This window comes from Podarcis gaigeae (assembly GCF_964106915.1).
Source record: "Podarcis gaigeae genome assembly, chromosome: 7".
NCBI classification, from domain to species: domain Eukaryota; kingdom Metazoa; phylum Chordata; class Lepidosauria; order Squamata; family Lacertidae; genus Podarcis; species Podarcis gaigeae.
In genome coordinates this window covers 60,989,453-61,016,277 of record NC_139683.1, presented here as the reverse complement: position 1 = coordinate 61,016,277, position 26,825 = coordinate 60,989,453, and the positions used below count along the sequence as shown (strand labels likewise).

At 43.9% G+C, this 26,825-nt stretch overlaps 1 protein-coding gene across 4 annotated transcripts; it reads right to left on the bottom strand.

The window, feature by feature from the left end:
- Positions 1 to 41: 41 nt before the first annotated feature.
- Positions 42 to 26,442, bottom strand: GMPR (guanosine monophosphate reductase). 4 transcript variants are annotated; one of them, XM_083747399.1, is made up of 9 exons: positions 26,317 to 26,442; positions 20,119 to 20,238; positions 19,618 to 19,701; positions 17,269 to 17,442; positions 15,528 to 15,609; positions 13,252 to 13,358; positions 8,147 to 8,189; positions 4,785 to 4,944; positions 42 to 3,645 (listed from the first exon to the last, which is right to left on the bottom strand). In XM_083747399.1, exons 1-9 carry the CDS (start codon positions 26,425 to 26,427, stop codon positions 3,468 to 3,470), a joined length of 1,059 nt encoding a protein of 352 aa, XP_083603525.1. In that variant the 5' UTR covers positions 26,428 to 26,442; the 3' UTR covers positions 42 to 3,467. The 4 variants fall into 4 exon arrangements, with proteins under 4 accessions (XP_083603525.1, XP_083603527.1, XP_083603526.1 ...); XM_083747401.1 differs by lacking the exon at positions 26,317 to 26,442 and adding an exon at positions 25,209 to 26,221; XM_083747400.1 differs by lacking the exon at positions 26,317 to 26,442 and adding an exon at positions 25,268 to 26,218.
- Positions 26,443 to 26,825: the final 383 nt, after the last annotated feature.

Below are 26,825 nucleotides of genomic sequence, written 5' to 3'. Positions count from 1 at the left end.
TGAGGTTCATCTTTGTGACAAGGAGGGTTTTTTAAAAAAAATAGAATAATAAAACATATTTATTTTTTTCCATAATAAAATATACACAGAAGTTGATGCATATTGCATATAATTGCCATTCTGTTTTATATAAATCACAGTTCAATACTATTTTCCAGTCCCCTGCCACACACCCAAATTCAGAAACTGGAACTTTAGTCATATAATGCATGCATAGTATGATTGCGCATTCTGAATTCATTTAGAGCTCATTCTGTTCCATTAATTATCTTTGTATTCATGCATCCTTAAGAATATGATACTTTGACATTTTATCCAGTTGTGTGTGATTTCAGTGGCTGCATCCAAATTGTATGTACCTTGAGGACTTGCTTTCCTAAAATCAAGGAAGAATGGAGGTAAGGGGAGGGGAGTACAGATATTGTTGGGCTGTATGGTTCAATTTCCTTTAGGATGTTTATAGCAGTAGGGTCACTGGCAGAGCACAGAGCTTCAAGGATGAGTTCCGGCAAGACCTTTCTGTGCAGTGTGGATCTGCAGCTGCCATGCCAAGAAGGGAGGCAGGACACAGTTAACTTCCCTAGGGGTCTGCTCAAAAGGTAAGGGGACCCACTCACATAATACTGCAATATCCTCAGGTGGGGTTTAGGCTGGTGCTTGCTAAACAGGGATTCGAAACCACCTCCAGATGTTGGGCCTCAACCCCAGTTAACAATGGCGGTGGTCAGGGATGATGGGAGGTAGAGTCTTCAACATTTGGGAAGGCCAAAGATTACTACTAGCAGAAACTTCTCCCTTTCTTGGGTTATGATGAGTGATAGAGCAGAGTGTCTTAAGGCAATTGTTTCCCACACCACTGCAATAATGTAAGAACTGGCCTCCCTGGTGTGGCTTTTCCTGTCTATGCAATATTCTACATTGATTTAAAAAGTATCTGCACATTTCTAACAGATATATATGCATTATTTGTAAGGCATCCATTCTCTGCTTGCACAGGCATCTAGTACAATCTTACCACATGCTATTCAATTAGGTTTAAATAATTTTTTTAAGCGGGTCATTTCAGCTGCTCTTGTTGGTTCTCTTTCACGTGAAACCAGAAGTGTCTTAAGCAGGTACGTTGGTTTTAAAATACCATTGCATTGCAAGGTCATGAGAGATGTCCAGCCAATTTGAGGGTGGGAGCAGGCGTACCTAAATTTCCATTCTGCAGACTTTTAACACTTTTAGAATGATGGTGGAAACATAACCAAATCCAAACAGATCAAGTGTTGCAAAGCTTTGCCATGCAGTGGGAAAGGTGATTCTGTTCTAGGGGGAATGTTAGGAATAGTTTGTTTCAAATAGAGAATGTATGTTTTTAAGAATCATATTCCTGTTTTATATTTAAATCAACCCAAAGGAGAAAATTTATTCTTCAAAACACAATCAATGAATGACTACTCACAAGCAAGCTCCAGTGGAACTTACTTTTCAGTAAGTGTGGGTTCAAGATTTCAGTTTTGATGTTTAAAAATCATTCCTTTAAAAAATAACTTCCACTGTGCTTTCAGATCACTTGCATGTGTTCAGCTTTGGAAATGTTGTAGTTGTGAATGCCCAGCAACTACGCATATCCACTGTCAAGTTCCGTGTAGCACACATGTACAAGCTGTCAATTTCGTTACTCCAGTTATTATATCAAAGACTTGACGGCAGCCAAGTCCATAGGGCTGACAGGGAAGGACCTGTTGTAATATGAAATTTTCTGTCTCAACTGCTAAAGGACCATTTGTCTGCACCTTAAAGTCTCAAGATTAGAAGATAAAGAAATACTGGAGAGAATGAAGAGACATTTTTTTAAAAAATCCAGTGCAAGTTCCTAAAATGTAATATATAATTAGACCACACACCTTCAGTATAGTTGGTTGCAGTGTCTTCCAGGATGGGAATGAGTACTTTAAAAGTACAACAGAGATGTGATGCTGTAGCTCTCCTCTCAATATCCCAGAAAATTCAAACCTGCTAGCAAATTAGGCTGCTATCTTTTTCTGCTGTGGTTTTAAGACACTGTTGCAGTTCAGAAATTAGTGTGTACATTTGTATGCTCGCTTCTCTATTTATTAGATCATCTATGAAAGTAAAATAATCAGCAAATGACGAGTAGATTACATTTCTTCATTGGCATACTCCTACCTTCCTACCCACCTCAGCTTAAACTGGCTTTTCAAAGGAAGGCTGCTAATGACTCCAAGGGAGGGAGTGGATTACAAAAACTCCAAGACGGAAGCAGGAAGCGCCTCTGAGCTCCCTGTCAAATGCAGGAGGGAAGGCAGGTTTTGCCCTCAGTCTATCTATGAATGCAATTGTTCACGTTCATGTAAGAAAGTGAAGCAGATGCACCCTGGGACTTGGTAATTTCACTGTCTAGCACTTTAATGTTAGAGACAGGCAGCCATCACTTATACTGGAGGAAAAGGAAGTCCCAGCAGCAGAAGGCCTGCATGACAAAAAACAAACAAACCTTAGCCAGTGAACCGGCAGTTCCAGACTGAAGGTCATAACCACACTGCCCCTTATCTGAAAGGCCTTGGTTATGAGGAGCTGTGGAGCTGACTGGCGCCTAAAACTACAGAGCTCCACTTACAATTTCCCTGCAAGTATTCTGTAGTGTCTGGAAACACTTGATCTTTGATAAATGGAATGAGGTGGCTTAATCAGGCCCTGAACAGTAGGAACCAAAAAATATATATGAAGCCGATGTTTGTCCTCTGTCCTTAACCAAAGGAATCTTGAGAAATATAGCAACCACCATTATCTTGGAAATATCCTACATGAATATAAAAGACATGTCCATTTCCTTTGTTTGAATGTCTCTGCCAGCAAAGCATTGCAATAAAATCAATATAACTATTTAATCAACAATTTTAAGAACATGAATATATCAGCACGCATTAAAAATCAAGTACTTAATGTCACAGAGAAAAGCAGCATTTTTTATTTTATTTTTTTAGTTCTAGAGGTGTTGGGCGAAGGTTGGCATGCTGGGGCCACACTCCGGCAATGAGCACCTTCTAGTTTTCACAGTTGCTCTCCTGGCTTTTCTGACTTCTGCACCATGTTAAAGGAGCAGAAGAAACCGGTCAGTTGACTATATAAAGCTTAGGTGGGTTTGCTCATATTGGTAACAACTGTTCCAACAGAATGAAGATCTGACTAGATCAAACTATAGAATTCTCATTTAAATAGTGCTACTGTATTTTGAACAAAGAATAAATCATCATGGACATAGCTGAAGTGTATGGCTTGACCTCCTTAGGCTTAACCCCACACCACTACAACAAACTTTTTTTTGGGGGGGGGGCAATCAACCTTCTTCCTCTTCTAGCTTGAAGTATGCCAGCAAGAAGCCATCTTGCCCCCCAAAAAATGGAAGAGGGGGAGAACAGACAGCACGTTTTACAGCCCCACAGCTTTTTCCTCTTTGGCTAATAAGCTGTGCTGTGCTGCTGAGTTACCCGAATGAAAGTTGTCCTTCGACTAAGCTCCTTGAGTTTGGCAGCTCCCACGTAGGTGCAGGTAGACCGTAAGCCGCCCAGGATGTCACGAATGGTATCCTCCACATCCCCTCTGTAAGGCACCTCCACTGTTTTGCCCTCTGACGCTCTGAAGGTAAAGGCAGATTGATTTGCACTAGTAGGAGTCGTTCTTTTCAATGAACAAAAATCAAATTTTCTAGGAATTTTTTTAAAAAGTGCTTTCCTTAACATGCACTGGATGTGGGCCTTTCAACAGCACAAGCCGCCTCCAAACACATAATAGTTATTTTTGCTTGTACAAGACCCACCGCCCAAATAAGATTAGATTGGTAAGGCAACCCTAGCAATGTGTTGTGCTGGTGGTGGTTGTGTAAAGGGGTGGGGAGAGGAGACAAAATTAAAACTGATAATGTAATTTTCTAAAAATGCTGTCAAAAAGTAATTTTAAGTCTGTACAGGGTTTTTTATACTTATGAAAACCTTCATAACATGCTTATTAGCTGATCCAATCTCCTTGACAGCTCCAGGATGAGAAAATCACATTTACTGGAGCATATCATGCCCTCTCTTGAGGTACTTTCTTCCAGTCAGGTGGGGGAAAAGATTATGCATCTTCAGTATAGTTAATATGAAACACTAATCTGAATCAGAGGCAAAATTATATAGTCTGAATTTCTAGGGCAGTCTGGACTATCTGACAAGGGCTCTTTCACTTGTTTGAAAGACAAGCTTTGAAAGGAAATACAAGTGACAGCTTACTGATGGCCCAAACACGTTACTGCACCCTGAGATCCCTATTACATCCAAAAGAAACCAGGGGATGCTATCTCCTGAATACTGATTATTCCCATTTAGTAAACAGAACTGGGTGTATGGTTCTTGTCCGACAGTTGTGCTTTGCACAGGACGCGGTGTGTGTTGCTAGAGAAAAAAATTAATCCATTCTGTAATAAACTAGAACCCAGGTGCCACAATACCACACAAAGGCACAACTAAACCCATTAGGCTTAAGCATTCATTTCTCTTGCATTGGATTGGCCTTCCATATAATCAGGCTGCCTCAATTTACAAGACACTGGTCTGAATTCCAGACTGATTGCTAAGCGAGGATTCATTGCCCTTGTACTAGAGAGTTAGGGATACAGCCTGGCAATAACAGGTTGCACTTAGATCTCCGCTATTTGCTGCCAGGGACAACATCCAAAAATGAGGGAGCTGGAAGAGTGGAACTTAATTCTGTGCCAAAATTCTGAGTGCAGCTGGTACCTGTATTCTGCAACACCTCCCACATGCTTCTTCATGGCTGTGTCAGAGCTCATTCCATAGAAGAGCTTCACCTTCTTGCCGTTTTTTTCAATAATCTCTCCAGCACATTGGTCATGTCCTGCAAACATGCCCCCAAGCATCACAAAATCAGCACCAGCTCCTGTGATAGAAAGAAAGAGGGTATTAAGAGTTGAGTGTGCAGCAAAGAAGGCCAAAAGAGAGCATAGCTGAAATGCAATTCCTAACTGGCCAGGATGTATCAATAAAAGAAACCTAGTCATTCATGGGAATTTTATCTTTTTAAAAAAGTAGGACTTGGATTACACAAGAGGGCATATGGAAATTGGTTCAGAAATGCTCATATATGTTTTCTACCCAACTGCTTCCTAAGGAAGGCCTTCTTCACACTTTGAGAACCAGGAGCAGAGAATCAGAGAATTGTAGAGTTGGAAGGGACGCTGAGGATCATCTAGTCCAACCCCCTGCAATGCAAGAATATGCAGCTGTCCCATATGGGGATTGAACCTGCAACCTTGGCATTATCTGCAGTATTCTACCAACTGAGCTATCCAGACTAATGAAATGTTGCTGGCATGTATCTGCATGTACATAAGAACGTGATCAGAAGAAACAAGAATCCTGTGTTCCTTGGCCCAAATAAGAGACTAGTGAAACTTCCCATCTCAGCAGCTAAATGTGGTTGCCTCACCATTTGGAAATAGCTTCCATGCCACCATCATAAAGGCTGTGTGAAAGAAAGACGTAACAATTTTGTTGTTCATGTTCAACTAGAATCCTTCGGCCAATGGAAGACAGCTATCATACCAAACTCTAGCATTTCTCCCCATTTTCTGCAGCTAGACCTCTTCAAGGGCAAACTCTGTTCCTGGATGATGATGATGATGATGATGATGATTACTGTAGTCAAATGCCAAGATCTAACATCTGTATTTCCATACATTTTGGTAGGTGGCACAATTTTCATTGCGTTTAGATGAAATTAGATTATGTTTCGGGAAAACAAAGCTTAAGAAAGTAAAACAGTGGAACCACTTGAAGTAGTTTCTTGCTTGCCCAATTCCAGGAAAGGTTCCTACTGAAATAACACCATTTTTTTCTAGTAGCAAGGCGTACCCCTGCCTGCTTAAAACATAGTGAGAAGTTGGAATAGCCTTAGCTATAGCTTTAAGGAAATGAGTGATGTCAACATGGGGGAAGCACCAAATTGAATTATTCTGGTATGGGAGGATTTTAACCAAACTGAGGGCTCATCCTCATTACCTCTTGCCCCATGCCTAGAAAGCATGGGTCTGGGTGGTTTCCCCCTTGTCATACTCCTTTCCCGGAAAAACCTGCTCTTTAGCTCTAAATCGGAGGAAATGTTAATCCAGGGAAAACCCGAGTTGCCATTTGCTCCAATTGAGCACTAAAAAGCAGTTTTCCCCAGGGAAAAGCAGTGGGACAAGAGCTGTCGATAAACCCTAACAGTGCAATACCTAACAATGTGTATTCAGAAGTCCTATTGAATTTCACTAAGGCTTACTCCCAAATAAGGCGGGTTAGGACTGCAGCCGAAAGCAGGGTGCAGAATCAGCACTTTGGTGGCACACATTCAACAGATTCAGAAGTGAGCATCATTATTCCACCTCCACAAAGATCATGTACTGCATGTAGCTTGTATCCTGTGTCACCCAACAGCAGGTGGCTTGGTGGAGCAGCGGCGCTTGCCTGACCTGACAGCCGAATCACTGCTGCTTACATGGAGAGGCAAGGTGGTAGGGAAAGCAGGATGGTGGAAACGCAGCAGCAAAGCCAATCTGCCGCCTTCCCCATTTTTGGCCAGGAAAGCAATACAGTGGTGCCCCGCAAGACGAATGCCTCGCAAGACGAAAAACCCGCAAGACGAAAGGGTTTTCCGTTTTTTGAGGCACTTCGCAAGACGAATTTCCCTATGGGCTTGCTTCGCAAGAAGAAAGCCCATAGGGAAATCTCCGGGGACCTCTTTTAAATGCTGGCGGTGGGGAGCAAAGCCTTCCCCCCCCCTCTGGCCTTCAGAAGAGGTCCAGGAAGGCCGGCGGGGGCCGAAAGGCTTTGCTCCCCACCGCCAGCATTTTAAAAGCAGTCCGGGACCTCTTCTGAAGGCGGGCGGGGGGCGAAAGTCTTTGCTCCCCCCCGCCTGCCTTCAAAAGCCGTCCAGGACAGCGGAGAAACACGCTGCTTTTCTCCGCTCTCCCGGGAAGGCAGGCAGGGGGGAGCAAGGACTTTTGCCCCCCACCAGCCTTCAGAAGAGGTCCAGTGGGCAAAAGTCTTTGCTCCCCTCCGCCTGCCTTCAAAAGCTGTCCGCTCTCCCGGGAAGGCAGGCACGGGGGAGCAAAGACTTTTGCCCCCCGCCAGCCTTCAGAAGAGGTCCTGGACAAAGGTCTTTGTCCCCCCTGCCTGCCTTCCCGGGGGCTTTTAAGAGCGGACGGCTTTTGAAGGCAGGCGGAGGGGAGCAAGGACTTTTGCCCCCCGCCAGCCTTCAGAAGAGGTCCAGGACCTCTTCTGAAGGCTGGCGGGGGGCAAAAGTCTTTGTCCCCCCTGCCTGCCTTCCCGGGGGCTTTTAAATCGCCCCGGGACAGCGGAGAAGTCCTCCGCTGTCCCGGGGCGATTTTTAAATGCTGGCGGGCGGCAGCGAAGCCTTCGCTGCCACCGCCAGCATTTTAAAATGCTGTCCCGGGGTTTTTTGAAATGCTGGGGGTGGGAAGAAAAGCCCTTGTCCCCCCCCTCAGCCTTCAGAAGAGGTCGGGGGACAGACTGTCCCGGACCTGGTGTGAAGGCGGTTTCCATAGGAACGCATTAATTGATTTTTAATGCATTCCTATGGGAAACCGTGCTTCGCAAGACGAAAAACTCGCAAGACAATGCGGAACGAATTAATTTCGTCTTGTGAGGCACCACTGTATTCCTTTTTTGCAGCTGTGGCTTGTGGCTGCAAAGCAGTCCCAGCTTTAATTAGAACGGAAGAGCACACTCATGACTGCACACTTCTGAATGCACTCCTGATTTTTCCTTTCAAGTGTGATCACCTGATGTCACATGAAGCCAGATGATTGACAGGTGGGCAGCTCTACCTGCCTATCAAAAATAACCTACAAGGGGTGGGGGCAGTTCTAGACCCAGCTCACTAGCCAGATGCAGTTTCCCACTCCTGAGCTAAGGTATGGTATGGATTAGTACGTGTGAACTAGGCCAGTTTCAGTCTGCGAAGTAGTTTCCAATCTGCTTCCTCTGAGTTACGTGGAAGATAAATGGGAGGTGAAATCTTTAATCAGACAGTAGGTCTTAATGCTCTTCACATTTCTCAAGCAGCAAACAATACTCACCAAAAGCTTTGGCAACATCTCCTGGACAGCTGCATCCTCCATCCTACATAAAAGAGGGAGAGAAGTCAGTGTCGAAGTTTGCATTTGTTGTAGCCCAATAGTTGTATCCAACGATACCACAAACGGTTCAATATCAATAGATAACTGTTTGGAATGAAATGACCACGCACCTGTCTAAGCTGGCCCATGGGAACAGGGAGATAAAGATTGGCCCACCCAGGCCAAAAAGGTCCCCCACTCCTGTTGTGGCTCACCATGAATGAGCAGGGTTTTGTGGCAGGCACCTCACTTTTCCTCTGGCGCAAGTGGGAGTAACAAGCCATATTAGAAGGACGATGGTTTGTTTCTCCTGAATTAAGTATGATCAGAAAGCAAAGAACAGATTTTGACTTTAGGATCAATGTTTCTTTGGGGACGGAAACCAGAATTCCAGATTCAGACATGGCATCCCAGGCTTTGCTGCTTCCACTCACCCCAGAGAAGAAGTGAATTGGGAGTGATTGGGCAGTTGTGGCCTTAGCAAGCTGCCCATTCACCCTAAGCCATAAACCATGGTTTGCCAAAAGACGTGGATTAGGCCACTATGTTCAGACATAAATGGTTTTGGGTTTTTTCATCAGAGAGGGCTATTGGAGGAGGGGACCAAGAAAACGTCCCTGCTTGAGGACAGGTCTCCTTGGGCAAATAGCTCGGCTAATCCATCCATCCATCCATCCATCAGCTGCTACATGCATATACCCTATAATATGTGATACTTAACCCTCAAATAGGGAGGGAAGGAATACTTTGCTTTTCAGACACGGGTTAATTTGCCTCCTAGGTAGTTGCATATTTGTTAAAGAAACTACATGGGAGGGAGGAGGCACAATTTTACTGTCCCATTGCAGGTTGATTTTATTCAGTTTATTCAACATTCATAGAACCAAAGCCTTCATGAAATTCTCATTTCTTCAACTGTGGGGAGGAAAAATGCAGGAATATATACTCAGTCCGGAGACGTGATGGCAGGGGGCACTGCTCTTAACGTAGTCTATCATCTAACCAATACCTGACAGTGATCTGAATACTAATGCAGAGACATACAAGAAGCAGATAAGCGTTCTACCAAAATCCTCTAAATACTCATTTTTTTTATCCTTTAAAAAGTGGTGACCAGACTAGACCACTAAATGGGACCCATCAACAGAATTGCAGAGTCAATTCCAACTTCTGAGCCAGAAGTTTAACTCTTTGGATCTCTTGGTTCTATAATAATTCCCCAGCCCTGAAGCTGGCTTTGCTACTTTTGGATACTGTGGAACCTCCACAAAATGGTTATCAAATTGGTTTCAGCTGGAAGGGCAGGTTGTTTGAATGGACCCTATTCCAAAGCAATGCTGGCTGGGACTCCCGTCTGGCATGATAAATACTGGCTCTTGCCACAAGAGGGCACTTCAAAATATATTCAGTCTCCCAAACTGACACAGTTAAGTCGCCTCATGTTGATTTTAGTAGGCCTCAAAGACATGTAGGAATTGGCTCTCACATTTTCTAAACTAAAGCCAGATTAGCCATTACTCCAACATCCTTGCAGCAGTTCCTCACTCCCTAATAATATATAGTAAAGCAAAATGTGTAATACGACACCATTACACCTCAGGTTTCCTTTTCCTTATAAAGTGTCAGAAACAGATATGAAAGCTAGGAGCTAAGTGGCACCTTAAACCTAGGTTATGGGTGCGACAATGGAATGTCTAGGCACCATTTTTATAACAAGAATACAAAGATAAAAATAAATGAACTTGCAGCTAAAATACTATGTTCATTTTTCACATGGTCTATTCCAGGGGTCTGCAACCTTTAAGACAAAAAGAGCCACTTGGACCCGTTTCCGAAGAAAAAAAAACTGGGAGCCGCAAAACTCGTCATTATAAAAATAACCTTTTTGTCACTTTTTTTATTATTTCTTTGTTTGACCTCTCAGAATTACTCCTCCTCATAGAAATAAACGTTAAATTAACAAGTTACCTTTTTTTGTTCAGAACAGTGACCAGCGTACATGCCCCCTTTCAATGCAGTGACCAGCATACATGCCTCTTACAATGTAGCGGGCGGGAAGGTGACGTCGGGACGGTGCGTGACTAACGCACGCACCGCCCCCATGCGACGTCACAGCCAGTACAGCGTCCGCCACAGTGGGGAGTGTCGGGGCGCACAATGCGCCTCCTCCCCTCACTAGTATACGCCCTGGAGCCGCGGCAAAGGTGTAAAAGAGCCACATGCGGCTCCAGAGCCGCGGGTTGCAGACCCCTGGTCTAGTCCTTCCCCTGCCCACCTTGCTAATATTCTTAAGAGGGTCTCTTCTCCAGTCTTCAGAGAGTAGCTGGGGGTGGGAAGGCAGAAAAAGGTCCTCCTTTCCTTCCACTCTGCAGTTTTAATCTGAAATCTTAGGCTCAGTACTGTGCCCAGAGCTCAGAAACTGCTCGCCCTCATGAAATTCCCTGTCGCAAAATGCGCCTAGAACAATGGGAGTTTCGAACACTGAAAGCGGAGCAGAGATGGTGAATACTAGAGTACAATGACATGAACATATTTTGCTCTAAGACACGTTACTAGAAGATGCAGGGACCTGAGGTTGCCTCTTTTTCACAGCAGGTCACGCGTCTCCAGCAATTTGTCCTTTCAGCCTAAGTAGCTGCAGCTCACTACAAAGTATGACGGCTGACTCCTTGGTTCTTTGCTGAGCTGCCATCATTACTTTTCCATCATTACTCTGGCTTTTTGCTACAGGTTTGGACCAAATAACAGATCATCACAGAAGAACATTTTCAGAGGGTAGCTGGCTTAGTCTGCTGCGGCACAAAGAGCCCTATGGCATGTGAAATATTTCAAGAACTAAAGCCTACTTCATTCAGAAATATATACTGTTATAGATTTGGGCGACCCCCCCCCCTAAACACTAGAAATTAATAAATGGTAGAATTTTGATTATCTGGAGTATTGAGGGGAAGATTGGAGGTCAGTGGAAAAGTACAGGCTAAGATTCCTTCCCAAGCCAGGGCCTCACCTGAGATAGAGGCATTAACATGACAAAATGGGTTGATAGCCCATCTGAGAGCCTGAGCCTGGGCAGAGAGAGGTTGCCAACTTGCCACAGTGGTGGGGTGTGGGTTCGAAGCGACAGGAGAGTTTTGAGCATGGTGTGCTGAGAAGAAAGACTGGAATCTATCTTGTGAAGGCTGGCTGGGAGAGATGCCTTGGACTCAAGGGCTGCACCACTGAGGGGACAAGACCCTCTTGAAATGACCATGCTGTAAGAACTGGACTCCCTCCACACACGCCAAAGATGTATCTAAGTGAATAAACCATATTTCTTAAAGCTACAATAGTCTCCGCCATGTCTCTATTCTCCAAAACAACACAGACCCTGGGTGAGTGCCTGGAACCCCCGGGAATCTTGCAGAGAATGGGGGTAGAACATTACTTTTGTAACAATGCATATAGATACACATGCACACATAGAAAATATGAAGTGGGAGTTGAATGGCAATGAGATGCAAAAATTACAGTCAGTAACAGAAGAAAATATCTCTCATATGTCAAGAAGCTGCCTTATGCTAGGCCAGATTATCTGCCCAACTAGCTCAGTATTCTCAACTGTTGACTAGCCAAAGCTGTCTAGTCTCTTAGTTTCCCATGACCTGATTCTTTTAACTAGAAATGTCAGGGATTGAATCTGCATGCATTCTACCAGTGGGCTGTTAGGAGATCTGAATGCCCCAAGCAGTCACCAGAGTCCAACCACTTACAACAAAAGCAACTATAGAGTTAACAATTCTTCTTTTGAGACAATCTTTACAATTCTGAGAGATACGTAAAAGATTTGGCTCCTCATCTGGCATTTTAAAAGGGTATGAAGTCCCTTATATTATTTATCTGCAAAGATATGAACTGACATGGAAAACTAGCTCAAGTGAGGAAATAGGAACTTGTTAAAAGTAATATTTTTGTTGTCAAGCAAATAGTGTCCTAAAAACCAGTAGGGTTTATGATATAGGAGATTCAGTTGTGTCTGCTTCAAGGGGGCAGAAAATTAAGAGGAGCAGTTGTTTAGTTTTATTTCAATCACAGACACATTAACAGGCACAAATAACTTCAGGAAGAAACCAAACACCACCAGAGCTTCATCTAGTGCAAACACCAGATAACCAAAGGGAAAAGGCCTTTGGGAGACCTAGGCATAAATTGGTGTTCTTCCTAAAGACATATCACAGAAGGCTGAGAAACTTATTTAAAATGTGTAATGTACTGTGTTTGTTAAACAGCATTCTTTCCATATGAAATTCAAATTGTGAGTGGCCAGGGCCAGCCATGAGGTGGAATGAAGTAGCCACCTCAGGTGACAGAAGGCGGAGCTTCTGCAGGTGCCTCACCTGCTCTGCTGGAGAAGCAGCGCTGGCATTGGTGCCATATTCGGTGAGATCTCGCCCAAATCTCATGAGATCTCAGAGGGAATCAGAGCCAATACAACTTCACCGGCAGGGTGGCACAGCAGCGGAGTGGGTGATGCAGCAGTGGTGCCAGCAGAGGCAGGTGACACAGAGGCAGGGTGGAGTGGGAAGGCACATCCCATTTCACCTCCAGTGGCAAAACGGGATGCGCTGCCCCTGTGGGTGGCTTGACAACTTAGAACATGGGTGCTCCTTAGAAACTAAAGTTGTTTCACTTCCTTGTGAAACCGGAACTCATCAAAACCTTGAACGTCAACTTCATGCACCTCAACCTCATATCACTATTTTTTGACTAAGGCTCTTTTTCCTTACCAAGCTGCTACACATCCCTCTTGGAAAGCATAAATTAGATATGCACTTTCACAGAGTATTTTGCTACCTAAGGAGTCAGTTCACAAAACGGGGGTGAACTACTGGACACAAAGGCATGACTCAAAGGTCTATTTCTGAGCAGTTGGAAGTTAGGAACCAGAGTTTCTAATTCATGCCTTTGAAACACCCCTGAGCTCAAGAGGTCAGAGATGACTGCGGAAAGGGTTTCCTTAACATCTTCTTGTTGGGATTTCATTCTATAACCATGCCTTATTTATGGCATCTCCTGCAGATCATACTTACGGATATTATATGCCCCTTCAGTCCATGAGCAGAATCTGCACATTCAATCACTGCGCTCAGCTGTGGATAACCCACACCAGTTTTTATCCGAGTGGTGCACACAGATCCTAGACATTGAAAACAAACAGATGAAAAGATGAAACCAAAGCTATGGTATCTTGTAGATTAGGACAGGTGAAACCACCGGTGTCTTTCTCCCCTGTGGGAGCAGCTCTGTCATTATGACAGCCCACACAGCTGCAAGATTCTTTCCTTTTCAACTGGCACACCAAATTTCTACTTGCAGGAGAAGCACCTGACTCCAAAGAAGGTGCCCAATAGAATTCAAAAGGCCCTTGGAACCTTCCTCCAGTTTTATGAGGAACCACCGATTACCACTCTTTATGTACAGTTTGCCAACCAGCTGCTAATCCACCTGACCGTGGCATCATCTAGCCTACATTTAAACAGGTTACCAACCCAAATATAACGGGGAACCCTGCCAAAAGCTTTGCATTCCCCCCAACGTCTCGGCCATGTTTAAGAAATGGACAGGAGGTCACAATGCTGCACATCCCTTTCCCTCTTCTGTACAAAATCCCTCTGCCCTTCCTCTGCAAGCTTTTACTACAGTTAAGCATTGCGTCAGCAATACTGGTGGTTAATGCTAACCAGAGTTCCCTCTTAATCCTGCAAGTGCCATTAGAACGCATGATTTTGTAAGAGCTGGCAATGGAAGGATAGGGAAATTGATATGTGGGGTGGGGGGGGGGGTGGGAGCAGGCCAAGATGCAGCCTCCTCCTGGTCTATGGTTAATAAATTGGAAGTGTTAAGCCTACATCAGCTCAAACTATGTTTGGCTTACATTGATGTCAGTCTTATTTCTGGGCTTAAGGAAGTAAGGTTTCTAAAGACTTTTACAGGCAGGAAAATGGGCACTGGGGTCACTCTAGCTCACCACAGGCTTTCAATCTAAAGTGAAACAATAAGATGAGCCTACTAATTTCTGCCTTAAAATGATAGGACATCAGGAAAGAGTCTTCCCCTCCGATTCAAGTGGATGAAGAGGTCGGGGTAGATGAGCCACCATTTCCAAAAAATGACTAACTGGTGCAGCTTAAGCCAGTGGTTTTCAACCAGTGTGCCATGGCACCCTGATGTGCCTTGAAGGATGGTCAGGAGTGCCACGGGCAACACTGGCCTGTGTCCCTCTTTCTATTCCCTCCCTCCTCTGATGCCCTCTCATGTTTCTGCCTCCCAAAGGCTTGCACAGCTCTTTGTTGCAGTAGCCCTGGCTACAAGCTCCGCAGGTGAATGGTGCCTCGGGGGCTGGCCAGGGGTGCTGGTTGTCAGGAGCTGAGGCAGCCTCAGAGCATGCAAGCAAGCAGGCGAGAGAGCCCAACCAGTCCACCAAACCTTGCTGCTGGCAATGGTCAGACAAGTCATAGGCCCCTGTGAGGCAGTGTGAGGAGGCACCTCTTTTGGGGGCGGGGGGGGGGGGCTCAGAGACCAGGGGCGGCAGCAGCAACTGCCCAGAGGACTTCCAAGGAAAAAGAGGAGGAGAACACTCCACAAAGGAGGCTGTTTGAAAAAGGGTGAGAGGCTGCCAGCTCTTTAGGCAAGAGGTGACATAACTGGGCTCCTGAGCCCAGAATATAGTTGTCCAAGGAAGGCGTGGAATCAAAAAGGTTGAAAACCTCTGGTTGAAGGTGTTTTTAATTTTGAAAGATGGGCAATTTTTTTCATGGCATTGAAACACTATAGCACAGCTTGATCACTGGGCACATGAGAATAAATAAATCACTGGTGGTAATTTATTTATTCTTGTTCGTTCATTTCTATGGCAGTTTTAGTGTTTAAAGTACATGGCAATCCTTGTTTTATTCATCCTATAGCGACCCAGCAAAACAGGATACTACTGGTTCCATTTCACATATGGAGATCTAAGGCTCAGAAGATGCAATCTGCCAAGCGCTATTGGGCAAATCAGACTTCTGGCAGGAGACAATCAAGGCAACTTAGCAGGGGAAACACAATCTCCTCAACCCAAACTCTCTGTAGCTTCATCATTTTTGCTCTGAACCCCATATTCAAATGGAAAAAGGAGCACCCGGTTATGGAATGTAAGATTAGACTATACCAGCATCAAGGTGAGTAATGGCTACCCATGTCCACAGGATTATTATAGGAAAATAAATAAATCCTCAGAGAATAAATATACATGAATGCAGAAATAAGCATCCCAGGCACATAAATATAAAACTGCACTCTCACTGTGCACTGCCAATCAGCTTACCTGGTCCAATTCCAACTTTGATAATGTCTGCTCCGGACAGAATAAGTTCTTCCACCATCTCTCCAGTCACCACATTACCTGCCTGAAACACAGGCAAGAACATCAATCCAAAATGCTTGGGTTAACGGGATTATTGTTATTAGTGTTGTTATTCAATAATTCCATATACAGTTTTGTTTATATGAAGAAATTGAGTTTATTTCCGAAACAACCACACTCATTTAAAGTGTGTGTGTGTGGGGGGGTGATTACTGTAATACGATATGTGTGCCAACTTATGCCCTGGGACGCGGGTGGCGCTGTGGGTAAAACCCCGAATCCCCGCGGCGGGGTGAACTCCCGTCTTTCGGTCCCAGCTCCTGCCCACCTAGCAGTTTGAAAGCAACCCTAAGTGCAAGTAGATAAATAGGTACTGCTTTATAGCGGGAAGGTAAACGGCGTTTCCGTGTGCTGCGCTGGTGCTGGCTCGCCAGAGCAGCTTCGTCACTCTGGCCATGTGACCCGGAAGTGTCTCCGGACAGCGCTGGCCCCCGGCCTCTTAAGTGAGATGGGCGCACAACCCTAGAGTCGGACACGACTGGCCCGTACGGGCAGGGGTACCTTTACCTTTACCTTATGCCCTGGATCAACCAAAGACATTTTGCTGGGGGAGGGGGGACACCTATAACAGGTTTAGGAGGCAAGGGAAAGGGAGAACGTTCCATTTCACAAGCAGAAATCCTTGTGCTGATGGAACATTTACCTTAGCGCTATGCTGCAATTCCACTCTAGGCCAGTGTTTTTCAACCACTGTTCCGCGGCACACTAGTGTGCTGCGAGATGTTGCCTGGTGTGCCGTGGGAAAAATGGAAAAATTCGAAAGATTTAAAAATAAAGTATTTTATAATTTTTCATATTTCTGTTTACTTACTATTTCATAATAAAGTAATTATAAAATACTTTCTTTGTGTTTATTTGATTCCTATTCAAGAGAATTACTATATATATTGTCAATATAGGCACAGAGTTAAATTTTTCAACATTTTCTAATGGTGGTGTGCCTCGTGATTTTTTTCATGAAACAAGTGTGCCTTTGCCCAAAAAAGGTTGAAAAACACTGCTCTAGGCAACCTACAACACATCATTATCCATAACTATGCAAAAACTTTGTAGTTTAACGTAGCATTCCCCATCGCCAAATCCTCTTGCCAAGAAGCAGCTTTCAAAAATCCCTTGAGTTTAATAATGCTCTGCAGTTCAACAGGGGGCGTGGGCTGAACAGCCTAGGAAGCTAGATCCTTGGTCCATCAAGCCTAGTACTGTCTGCACCGACTGGCAGCAGCTCTCCAAGGTTCTGGATATTGAACCTGGGAGCTTCCTCATGCAGATCATCTGCTCTAACACTCCAGCTACAGCCCCTTTTCTCCAAGTCACATTGCTGGATCATAGCTACTGTGCTCTAATCTTGGGAACCCATTTGGGAATGGGAATGACAGCAATAGTGATATTTAATAGAAGGATGCATAAAGAATTCAATTCTGTGGAAATAGTGGGACTGGAGTAGTTGCATGGCCTGAAACTGGAGTGGCCAGGTGACAAGCTACACCTGCTGAAATTCCTTCTTCTATACAACTATTACAGATGCAGGAACCCTGTCCTCTTCTTCACCAGACCATCCTCCATGAAACACGCTTATTTGAATCAAGAAAACATCTCACCGAATTAAACCCATCCATCTCTCCACTTTCCTCATCACACCTACCATGATTGTGTGCTTGGGGAATCTGATGCGGACAGCTTTCACGAACTCCACAAAGTATTCTGAATAACCATTGGCCACATCCAGGCAAATGTACTTGATAAGGGGAATGGCCTCTATGATTCTGGTCATCTTCTCAAAGTCGGACATGCCACTGCCTGAGCTCACAGCTACATGCTGGAAAGAGAGGGAGGGAGTGATCATCAGCAGCTTTTATTGAAATGAGGTCAAGAGCATTTTCTGTGCATCTATTTGAGAGAGGAAGCCAACTGGGACCATAAAATATTAGTGTATACCTCCAGGCTGGGGGAAGAGATTTGGCCAAATCTGAAGATCAAGTGCAATGTAAAAGAAGTTGGAATTTGTTTCTGGAGCTTGGAACTGTGGTCTGAGAATTAATCAAAATCTTCCATTCCTAGTTATGCAGTCTGCTAATCTATGCATGATATTCATTCCTCTGGAGCACGTAACACTTTGTCCTCCTTTCTTTCCCATTTAAAATTTTTCTATCTATAAAAACTCCTGTTTGTGTTCAGTGATGTTGGCAAAGAAAAATTGTTGGTAGCTTCTGTCCCATATCCAAACTCTTTCTTAGTTCATCTCCCACTACCCTGGTCCTTTACAACATTGTCTTGAATACTGTACACTGTTATCTATTTTAGTTTTCTTTTCAAGCTGTTTTTAATATTCCCTCTGCAGCAAACAAGCATTTTCTAGCCACTTCTGTCATTCCAAAACAAGCCAGGATTTGGCTTGTAAGTTAGCCATAGCTTCACATTATGTGCGAACTACAGTTAACAGCATGCCCAGAAGCCACAGTTTAAAGATGGGTATCATAGCAACCCAAAAGGCAGCTATGGAGCCATTGGATGCAGTGTTAAGTGGTGCTCTGCCATGATGGAGGGAGGCCACCAGTAGGATGGCATTTGCACCACTGGAGGTCTCCCTAGCAGAAGACTTCAGAAGGAGTCCTGCCACAAATATTCATTTGTCAGCACTGGGGAAAACTGGGCATTTCAAGGGTGTGTTGGGACATGATGGTGAAGCTATGGATCAACAGGATCTAAGCCCTCTTATTTCCTCAACACACCATCACACAAAACTGAACTTGGAATTTAATTTCCTACCCACTGGAAGAGGGTATTTAAAAAACAACTTGAAGTAAAACAAGAGTGGAACCAGTCACGGTAGACAATACTGCTCTAGATGGAACAACAGCCTATCTCAGTATAAGGCAGCTTCAGTAGGCTAGTGCCATCAAATAAAATGAAATAAATATCTAGCCTGCTTGGATTATTTTCCTCACTCTCTAATTTACTCTATGCTAATCTGACACAAACTTGAAAACTTCATTATCACCTCATTCACTTCAGTGATGCTGGTGCCCTGGCAAATGGTATCTTCACTCCTGCTCTGAATTTAAAATTTAAAATTCGGCTTTGTAATTCGGAATTTATGTGATGTGATTTGATTTGATTGGTCGGTTAATAAAAATTATTTTTTTAAAAAAGAAATGTCCCAGAACATCCCATTCTCCCCCCCCCCCACCCCAGTATCACAAGTATTACCAAAGTTTTCAGGGAATCTTTCTTTCTCACTGTTACCTGTCTTCTATCTTATTGTCTGGGCCCTAATTCTCAAAGTGCATGCTGTTTCAGAAAGAATTTCATAATCTATCATAATGACATTTGGGCTGATTAAAATTGCTGCATCAAATATATGTTTGCCAGTCTTGGTTTGAATTTACAGAATTATGTTCCCTGGCTCCAGTCTAATTTTGTTGAAATGCAACCATACCTATTTCATCCATTTCAATTTCACTGCCAACATTCTATTAAAAATCTCATAACTGTTCCCTCTTGCTGTAATGTTATTCAAAGAAAGATGCTCATTCATGGGCGTGGGCAAGGGGGGCATGGGGGCAGCTGCCCCCCCATCAAGTAAAACAATATAAATACTTAACTAACTGACCAAGAATGTTGGTCCTGCCCCCTAACAAAAGTCCTGCCCCCTCCTCAACACAAATCCTGGCTACGCCTATGCATTCGTTCTTAGTTTACTGGAGAAAGTTTTGTTAACACACTTTCCCCCTAACTTCTATGAACATTTTCTACAGCTAAGCTTTTTTTGTAATGGTTCTATTATATATATTATATTCCCCATAGGAATGCTGAATAAACCACTTAGCACAATTATTTTAAGAAAGACGTTGCTCCCCTTACAAAACCATGCCTTGCAACCAATACATGTTGTTTTCTTCTTTTTCCATTTTGTATGTGTGCAGTTTTTCCCCAAACTCCCAAGTTTAGAAAGCAGTAAATGCACTTAATAATTAATAGTGTGAAAATATACCTCTAGGCATTCTGGATGATTGCTTGCAAACAGCTCCCACTGTTCCAGAGAGTAATGCTTGTGAATTGCAGTGAACATTGCATACTAGAAAAAAAGAAACCAGGTATTACCCTACAATCTCAGGCAGCAACGCACACAAAAAGACTACATGGCTACAAAGCAAGAATATGTTATGGGATCTTATTTTTTTAATTTAAATTAGTTTTTAATTAAAGATTTTATTGTGTAACAAAACAAGCAAATAAAGAAAAGCACATATAGTGTCTCCACTTTCAATTTGTAGTCTTTTTCTCAATTTGTTTACATTCAGTATGAGACACTGTTATATCCACAGATATTTAGAAGTACTTGACTTTGCTCCTACTTTGCCTATTTGCAACACAGGCAAGTCAAAAGACTTCAAATATGTTTTTTGTTTTGGAAACAATGGACCAGCTCAGGTAACACACTTCAGGGTTTTATTTTTCTTTGCGTTTTGCAGGAGAATTGAAAAGCACTTACTTTAGTCATAACCTGTGCCATTTCAAAAGTGCCTACGGTGTCCATATTTGCTACTATAATGGGGATCCCAGTGTAGGTTTGCTTAGAATTACGGAATGTGAAAGTACGCATAAGATCCACCTGTAAAAAAATAAATGCATATTTTAATCAGTCTTTTGTACCAGCAAAGAAATACAGCTTTTATACGCTATTCAGTGGGGGGCGGGGGATTCACTAAATGTAGAGCTGAGGCCTAGGATTGTAAACATAAAAGGAAGGAAATGCAAAATTGTATTTCTAAGTAAGCCAATCCCAGATTTAATGCTTATCCAATAAGGAACATGTCCTCAAGATGTTCAAAGCAAGTTCCTTTTTTCTAGTTTTCTACTACATCCCATTTAAGCTGTTGGCTGGTCTAAAGTAAATTAAGGACCTGGAATTCTCAGTCACCTAGAGCTGAGCTGGAAATGCCCACTTTGAAGAGTTTTTGCCAAATATTCTTCACCATTTTTTTAAAAAATGAGACTTGGCACTCCAACACACTGGAATCACCAGCCCAATGCCATTACGGAGCACGAAAAGTAGCAACAACAACAAACCTTTAGGGAAAAAGGAAAAAAGCCGTGCTACTACCACCACTAATAGCTCCATCCCCAATAATTGTTGCAATTTTTCCTCTCACTCTATACAAATTTGGTGAAACGGCCCCCACTTTCCCTGCCCACAAATGGGCTGAACGAAGGCCTTTAATGCATAGCTCTATCATCAACACACAGACACCAAAGGGGTCTTAGCAAATGCTACCAAAGGGTTCGCATTCCCCAGTTAGGACTGTTTGCTGTATGGGAGTGCTTTGGGATCAAGGTCTCCTTCTGGGTGCTTAAACTGGCCAGGTATGCATTTTATCAGCCTTGGCCTTTTCAATAGCTTACCCCTATTCATGAAAGAGAATGGTTTGACCCTCATACTGCATGTCCTAGTAACCTTCCATCCAAACTGCAATACAGAGAGCCGCACTTCAAGCCTGTTCACAAGTTGTGACTGGTCCACAATACAACAGCCACGTTCGACTACAGGGGTTAGATGCAGGAAGCAATACTAATTTTATGTGAGCTACACTGGTTGCCAATTTACTATCAGGATAAATTCAATTTTTACTTTTATCCCGCTTTATACTCCACCCACCAGGTAACTTGAGAGAGCATCTTTTCCATATGTACTTAATAAAATCCAGCTCAGTTGAATCATCAGTTAGCCTGGTGGTCCACAGATTATAGAACCAGCTGCCTGTTCCATACAAGACATTGCCTCTTTTAAACAACCTTTATAGGTTTGTCTTTTTAAATAGGCTGTTGCTGTTTAATATGCCTAATGGTTTTGTTTGTTGCTCTGCCTCAGTTTTGGGATGGTTTTATTGTTATCGCTTCTCTGCCTATTAGCCAAGATGATGTGAAAACACTCTTATATTTTCTGTTAACTGCTGTTCTCTACCTTGAAAAGCAGTGTATTGATAAGCAGACTATGCATCTCCCAAATAAATAATTAATAGGTAATTGTATAATGCTGGACCTCATTCATTACAAGCAGAACCTGTATCCAATGTCTCCCCAACCTCTCTGATTTTTTTGTTGGCAGCAACCTAGGCTCATCCTTACAAGTCAGGAATTAAAAGAAAACAGAAGTCACAGAGGGGGACATAATGTCTGCCTCCCTCTTAACTCATGAGTAAAGTGATACCTAGAATTAATACAATAGCCAACCAAATATAAATGGCTGAGTTGAAAAGGTTTAAACTATTTGTTACCCACATATATATACAAGTTCTTGCGTCCCTGCTTTGCAGCATTCTCCCCTTTTAATATCCTCAACTCAACATCTAAGACTACAACTCCCATCATCGCTAGCTAAAAGGACCAGTGGTCAGGAATGATGGGAATTGTAATCCCAAAACATCTGGAGGGCCGGGTTTGGGGATGCCTGAACTAAGAGCAGGATCACACCTGCCTTCCCCACTCTTATCCCATATATCTGAGAGCTAGCTTGTGGACCATGAAGAATCTCCTATGTATTATACAAACAATCAATAGCTAGTGTTCCTTTTCCTGAGAGAGAGAAGCAGCATACTGTATTCAGAGTTACTCTAATTACCCATAACTTCTGTGGCTAAATTCCCACATTTTCTCTACCTTCTACCGTTGTGAAATTGTTGGCTCCCCTTTATCACATACACAGCCCAACAAGACAATGACAAAAATCCATCAACAGCATACAAATCAATGGCTAACCTGATCCAAAACACCCACCCACCCCACTCACACATGAAAACAAATATCACCACAGCCAATCACAAACAAACAACCACACCCTAGGCCAACCCCAACCTCTCGCACCACCAAAGGAACACAAGTGAATAGCAGAGAACCTGCACAAGCAACGATGACATAAAACCCCAAATATATTAAGTATAATAGAAGCATTGCCACCCGACCCCACCCCCACTCACCTCCCCCCACCTCTTTCCCCCTCTTCTTCCTAATGTCTCATCAAATGAAACTGATCTGTAAAAAATGTTAGGGGGGGGGGGAGAGAGAGATTGCACATACTTTTGTAAACCAAGAAAATCTTTAATAAAAATGCATTAAAAAAGAAAGAAAGCAACTTGCATATTACCATAAGCAGTACGGTCAAACTAGGCAGCCAGATATCCCTTAATTTAGAATATTCTCCTTTGTTTCAGAACGGAATGTGGCAAGCAAAACAGAAGTCCATCCTAAACAAACATGCCACCCAATTCTATACACAATTACAACCCATAAATTAGTAGCCAACTAAATCATACTGAGTAGACCCATTAAAATCAATGGACTTGTAGGTCATGACTAACATACACAAATTATTTCAAAAGATCTGCTCTAAGTAAGTCAGCGCAGTCCTAACCATGTTTACTCTGAAGAAAATCCTAAATGAAATAGGGCCTAAATTAATAGGGGTTGGATTGAAGCCTTGTTCTAAAGTAAATACACACAGACTGAATTCTTACTTGGATGCAATAACCGCTCTACCCATTACACCAAAATAAACAAGCATGTGGCCTTATTTTGTAGGAAAATGCTGTTGGCTCGTTTACTTGTATGATATACGCAGCTGGAAACATTACATATAATACTTTGGGTGTAGATACAAAACACCTGATGGCATGTATATCTTAAAGCAGCCTAAACTTTCTTCCATTGAAATCTATGTTAACGATGGCTACAAAAAGTTGGTTTTAAATTAAAGCTATTTTTCTCATTTAAAAAACAACAACTGGGTACTTTTATTTAGTCCTTACAGTACCCCATGGAATAGGCAATACAAAAGTGCCACTTATCTTTGGAATGTTGTTCCAAGTTGATAGGTAGATCATACCATGTAGGTCATGGTAAGCCTATTTGGTCAAGAGATATGCAACTCCAAATTCCAGAGGGATTTCCTACAACACTATTCTGGTTACAGAGATATAATGCCTGTAGTGTTGTTTTTGAAAATGCCTTTACCAGTAGCAATGGTTGCTGGTCAGAGAACAGATGTCTCTACACAGCCTGCAGTCACAAAGCATTCGTTCCAATATGATGGTGTGAATTATCCAACCACAAACTAGATTGCAGGGATTTTAATAAAGAAAGAAGAAGACTGCTGCTTTTATTGACAGCTGACCAAGCTATTCCCACCCACCCACCCACCCCCAGCAGAAAACCTGAGTACAGTGGTACCTTGGGTTAAGTACTTAATTCGTTCTGGATGTCTGTTCTCAACCTGAAACTGTTCTTAACCTGAAGAACCACTTTAGCTAATGGGGCCTCCTTCTGCCGCCACGCTGCCGGAGCACGATTTCCGTTCTCATCCTGAAGCAAAGTTCTTAACCTGAAGCGCTATTTCTGAGTTAGCAGAGTTTGTAACCTGAAGTGTATGTAACCCGAGGTACCACTGTATGCGTGTGCATTAAGAAACCTGTTGGATCAGACCAAATGCACATCATCAAAGCCTAGCATCCTGCTACCCAAATTGGGCAACTAAACAAGGCAGGCACACAACAGCCTTCTCTAGCTGTTGTCCCCCAGGGACTGGCATTCAGTGGCACACTCCTTCTGTGAGCATGGAAGTTCCATTTAGCCACCATGGCAAGATCTATGTTGCAGACCTATTCTTCATGGATGTAGTTATTCTTCCCCTCCACCCGCCCACCCGCCCACCCTTTTCAAAGTCTTTTTTAACATAGGATCTTTAATGTCAATTTACATTTAAAAGTTAATTAACTAAATCTGCTTTAGATGTCGAACACCCCATAAACTGATGCTTTGCAAACACATACATACACAGCTACAGCTAAAAGTTCATGCTAGTTTCAAAAAATAAATAAAAATGGACGCTTTTTTAATTTGGCTGTCAATTTACAAAAACACAAAAGTATCTGCCTTCCCCTCCGTTGTGTATGTGTGTCCTGACCTGCCTTGTCCTCACAGAACAGCTTCTCCCTGATATTACTTTCCCTGGAAACTGCAGGCTTGCGATGCATGGCTTGTAATTTGAGTCATCGGCCCCCCCTCCCGTCCACCCATTAGCCAGCAAATGATGTGTCACGCCGGCAGTTTCTCCGCGCCTCTCTGCAAAACAATTCCGGGCACAGTTCTACCCAACTCTAGGTCACCTTCTTCCATTCACTGTATTTTCTTGCAAAGTAACAGCAGCAGCAGGAACAACAACGACAATAATAATAATTAAAAACGTGTTTTAGACAGATGCCCCTATCAGGACAGCACAGGCAGTTCTTAGGGGGAAGCGAGGAGCTCACGTTTCACGTTTGCAAGGGCTCTTTCCTTGCAAGGAGGCAAAAGCTCCTGCAAAGGAGAAACTGGAGGGGGGGAGTGTTGCCTGCCGTGTGATTTTATCTTAGTACGCAAGAGTCCACCTAACCTCACCCGTGAGGTAACATATTGGGGGGGGGGGGTCTGGATTGCTTTATTCGGGGCCGCAGCGGGAAAGACAAGAGGCGGGAGAGAAGCAGACAGACAGCGCTCATTAACCCGTTAACTTGGGAAATGCAAAAACCAAGAGAAAAAGAGGTTATCTACCGGAGTTAGATGCGAAGTATTAAGGGGAAAAAAGCATGCTCGTTTGGAAAGGCCCCCACCTCTGCTCTGCTTTTGAGGCTGCTTCGCTTAGGTCTAACCAAGACATCTTTAAAGTCCAGTTTGAGATCGGCATCTACTCGGGGCATCTCGCCGGTTCAGCTCGGGTGCAGGAGGGGCGCTCCTCGCCTCAGGCTCTCGGGCTGCAGTTGCTTTGGCTTCTCTTACCTCCCGCGGCGGCGGCGGCGGCTCTCGCTCTCTCTCTTTTTGTTTGTTTTGCTTTGGTTAGGTTTGCTTTGGGTTTTTTGCCGGTCAGCCCGAGTCTGGGGCGGGCAGAACAGAAGCAACCGAAGCTTGTTTTCTTTGCAGGGCGAGTATTTATAGGGAGAGCCGAAGGCGCGCGAGACGGTGCCGGATCCCCATCGCTTCTTTATTAGGAACGGGCTGCTTTTGGAATGTGCGGGGCAGGTCAGGTGGCCTCGCCGCCCGGCTCCTTTCCCCCCTCGGCTCGCCGGCTGCTCCGTGGCTCTGTGGGTGCCTGCGCGCTGCTACAGCAATGCAGCTCCAGGGGAGGCGAGCCGGAGACGCTGCAGCACTTCCAGGCGCCGGCAGCTGCAGCTTGCAGCAGCAGCACCATTAACGTGATCGATAAGGCCGCGGCCGGGGGAGAAGGGACCTTTCAGGCGAGGGAATCAGGCACCGGGGCAGAAGCGGAGTGGGCGAACACAGCTCCAAATCGGAGGAGGAGGAGGAGAATTAAGGGCAAGCCAAGGGCAGAGGAAACAGCGCGCGGCCATGTGACCCTCCCCAAATCTTCTGCCTTTATGCACTTGTGCTTCGTCCTCCCTTTCTCTTTTTCCCACCCTCAGCCTGCTCCAGTTTCTTGTGTGTTAGCTCCTTGGGGGGGATCCCTCACCCTAATTCCAGCTTTCTTCATTTGCTGTTCTGCCAGTCAGTTATGAAACAGCTCTCCCCCCCCCTCTCATTAAAGAAATAGACCACAGTTGCAGGCAAAACCACGGCCATACTAGTTTCCCCCACCCCAGTATTATCAATTGAGCACGTGAGGAACGTTACACTGACTTAAGACACTGACTCTGTCACCACTCACCAAGCTTCGTGGGCTGTGAGGGTTATTGAGGCCACATTCACTTAAAAACACTATGATAGCACTTTTAGCACTCATGGCTTCCCCCAAGGAATTCTGGGAGCTGTAGTTCATTATAGATGCTGAGCGTTGTCAGAAGGCTCTTGTTGCACTTAACAGAGCTGCAACTCTGGAGTTGCTGTAAAGAGGGATTGATTGTTAAGCCCCTTTTTCTAAAGAAAAATAAATGTTTAGGGGTACTCTCATTTTCCTGCTCAGATTTAAATGCTGCCCCTCAATGAGTCCAAACTTAGATTCACAAAATGTTTAGGGGTATGCGTACTCCCCCAGAAAACCACTCAGAATTGACATTCTGTGAGGGGAATAGGGACCTCCTTCCAACTCCCAGCACCCTTAACTAACAGCTCTTATGACCGATCAAAATGATATCATAGCGCTTTAACTGTATGGTGTGAATGGGAACTTGAGTTCTAGTCACTACTATTGCCCTGACAAGGATGCAGAAACACAGA

Excerpts from the sequence above, each read along its gene's own strand:
- GMPR (XM_083747399.1), bottom strand. The coding sequence starts at position 26,427 with ATGAACTACAGCTCCCAGAATTCCTTGGGGGAAGCCATGAGTGCTAAA. Across the intron at positions 20,239-26,316 it reads CTCACAGCCCACGAAGCTTG|GTGGATCTTATGCGTACTTT; the intron begins GTGAGTGGTGAC and ends ATTTTTTTACAG. Across the intron at positions 3,646-4,784 it reads GGAGGTGTTGCAGAATACAG|AGCGTCAGAGGGCAAAACAG; the intron begins GTACCAGCTGCA and ends CTTTACCTTCAG.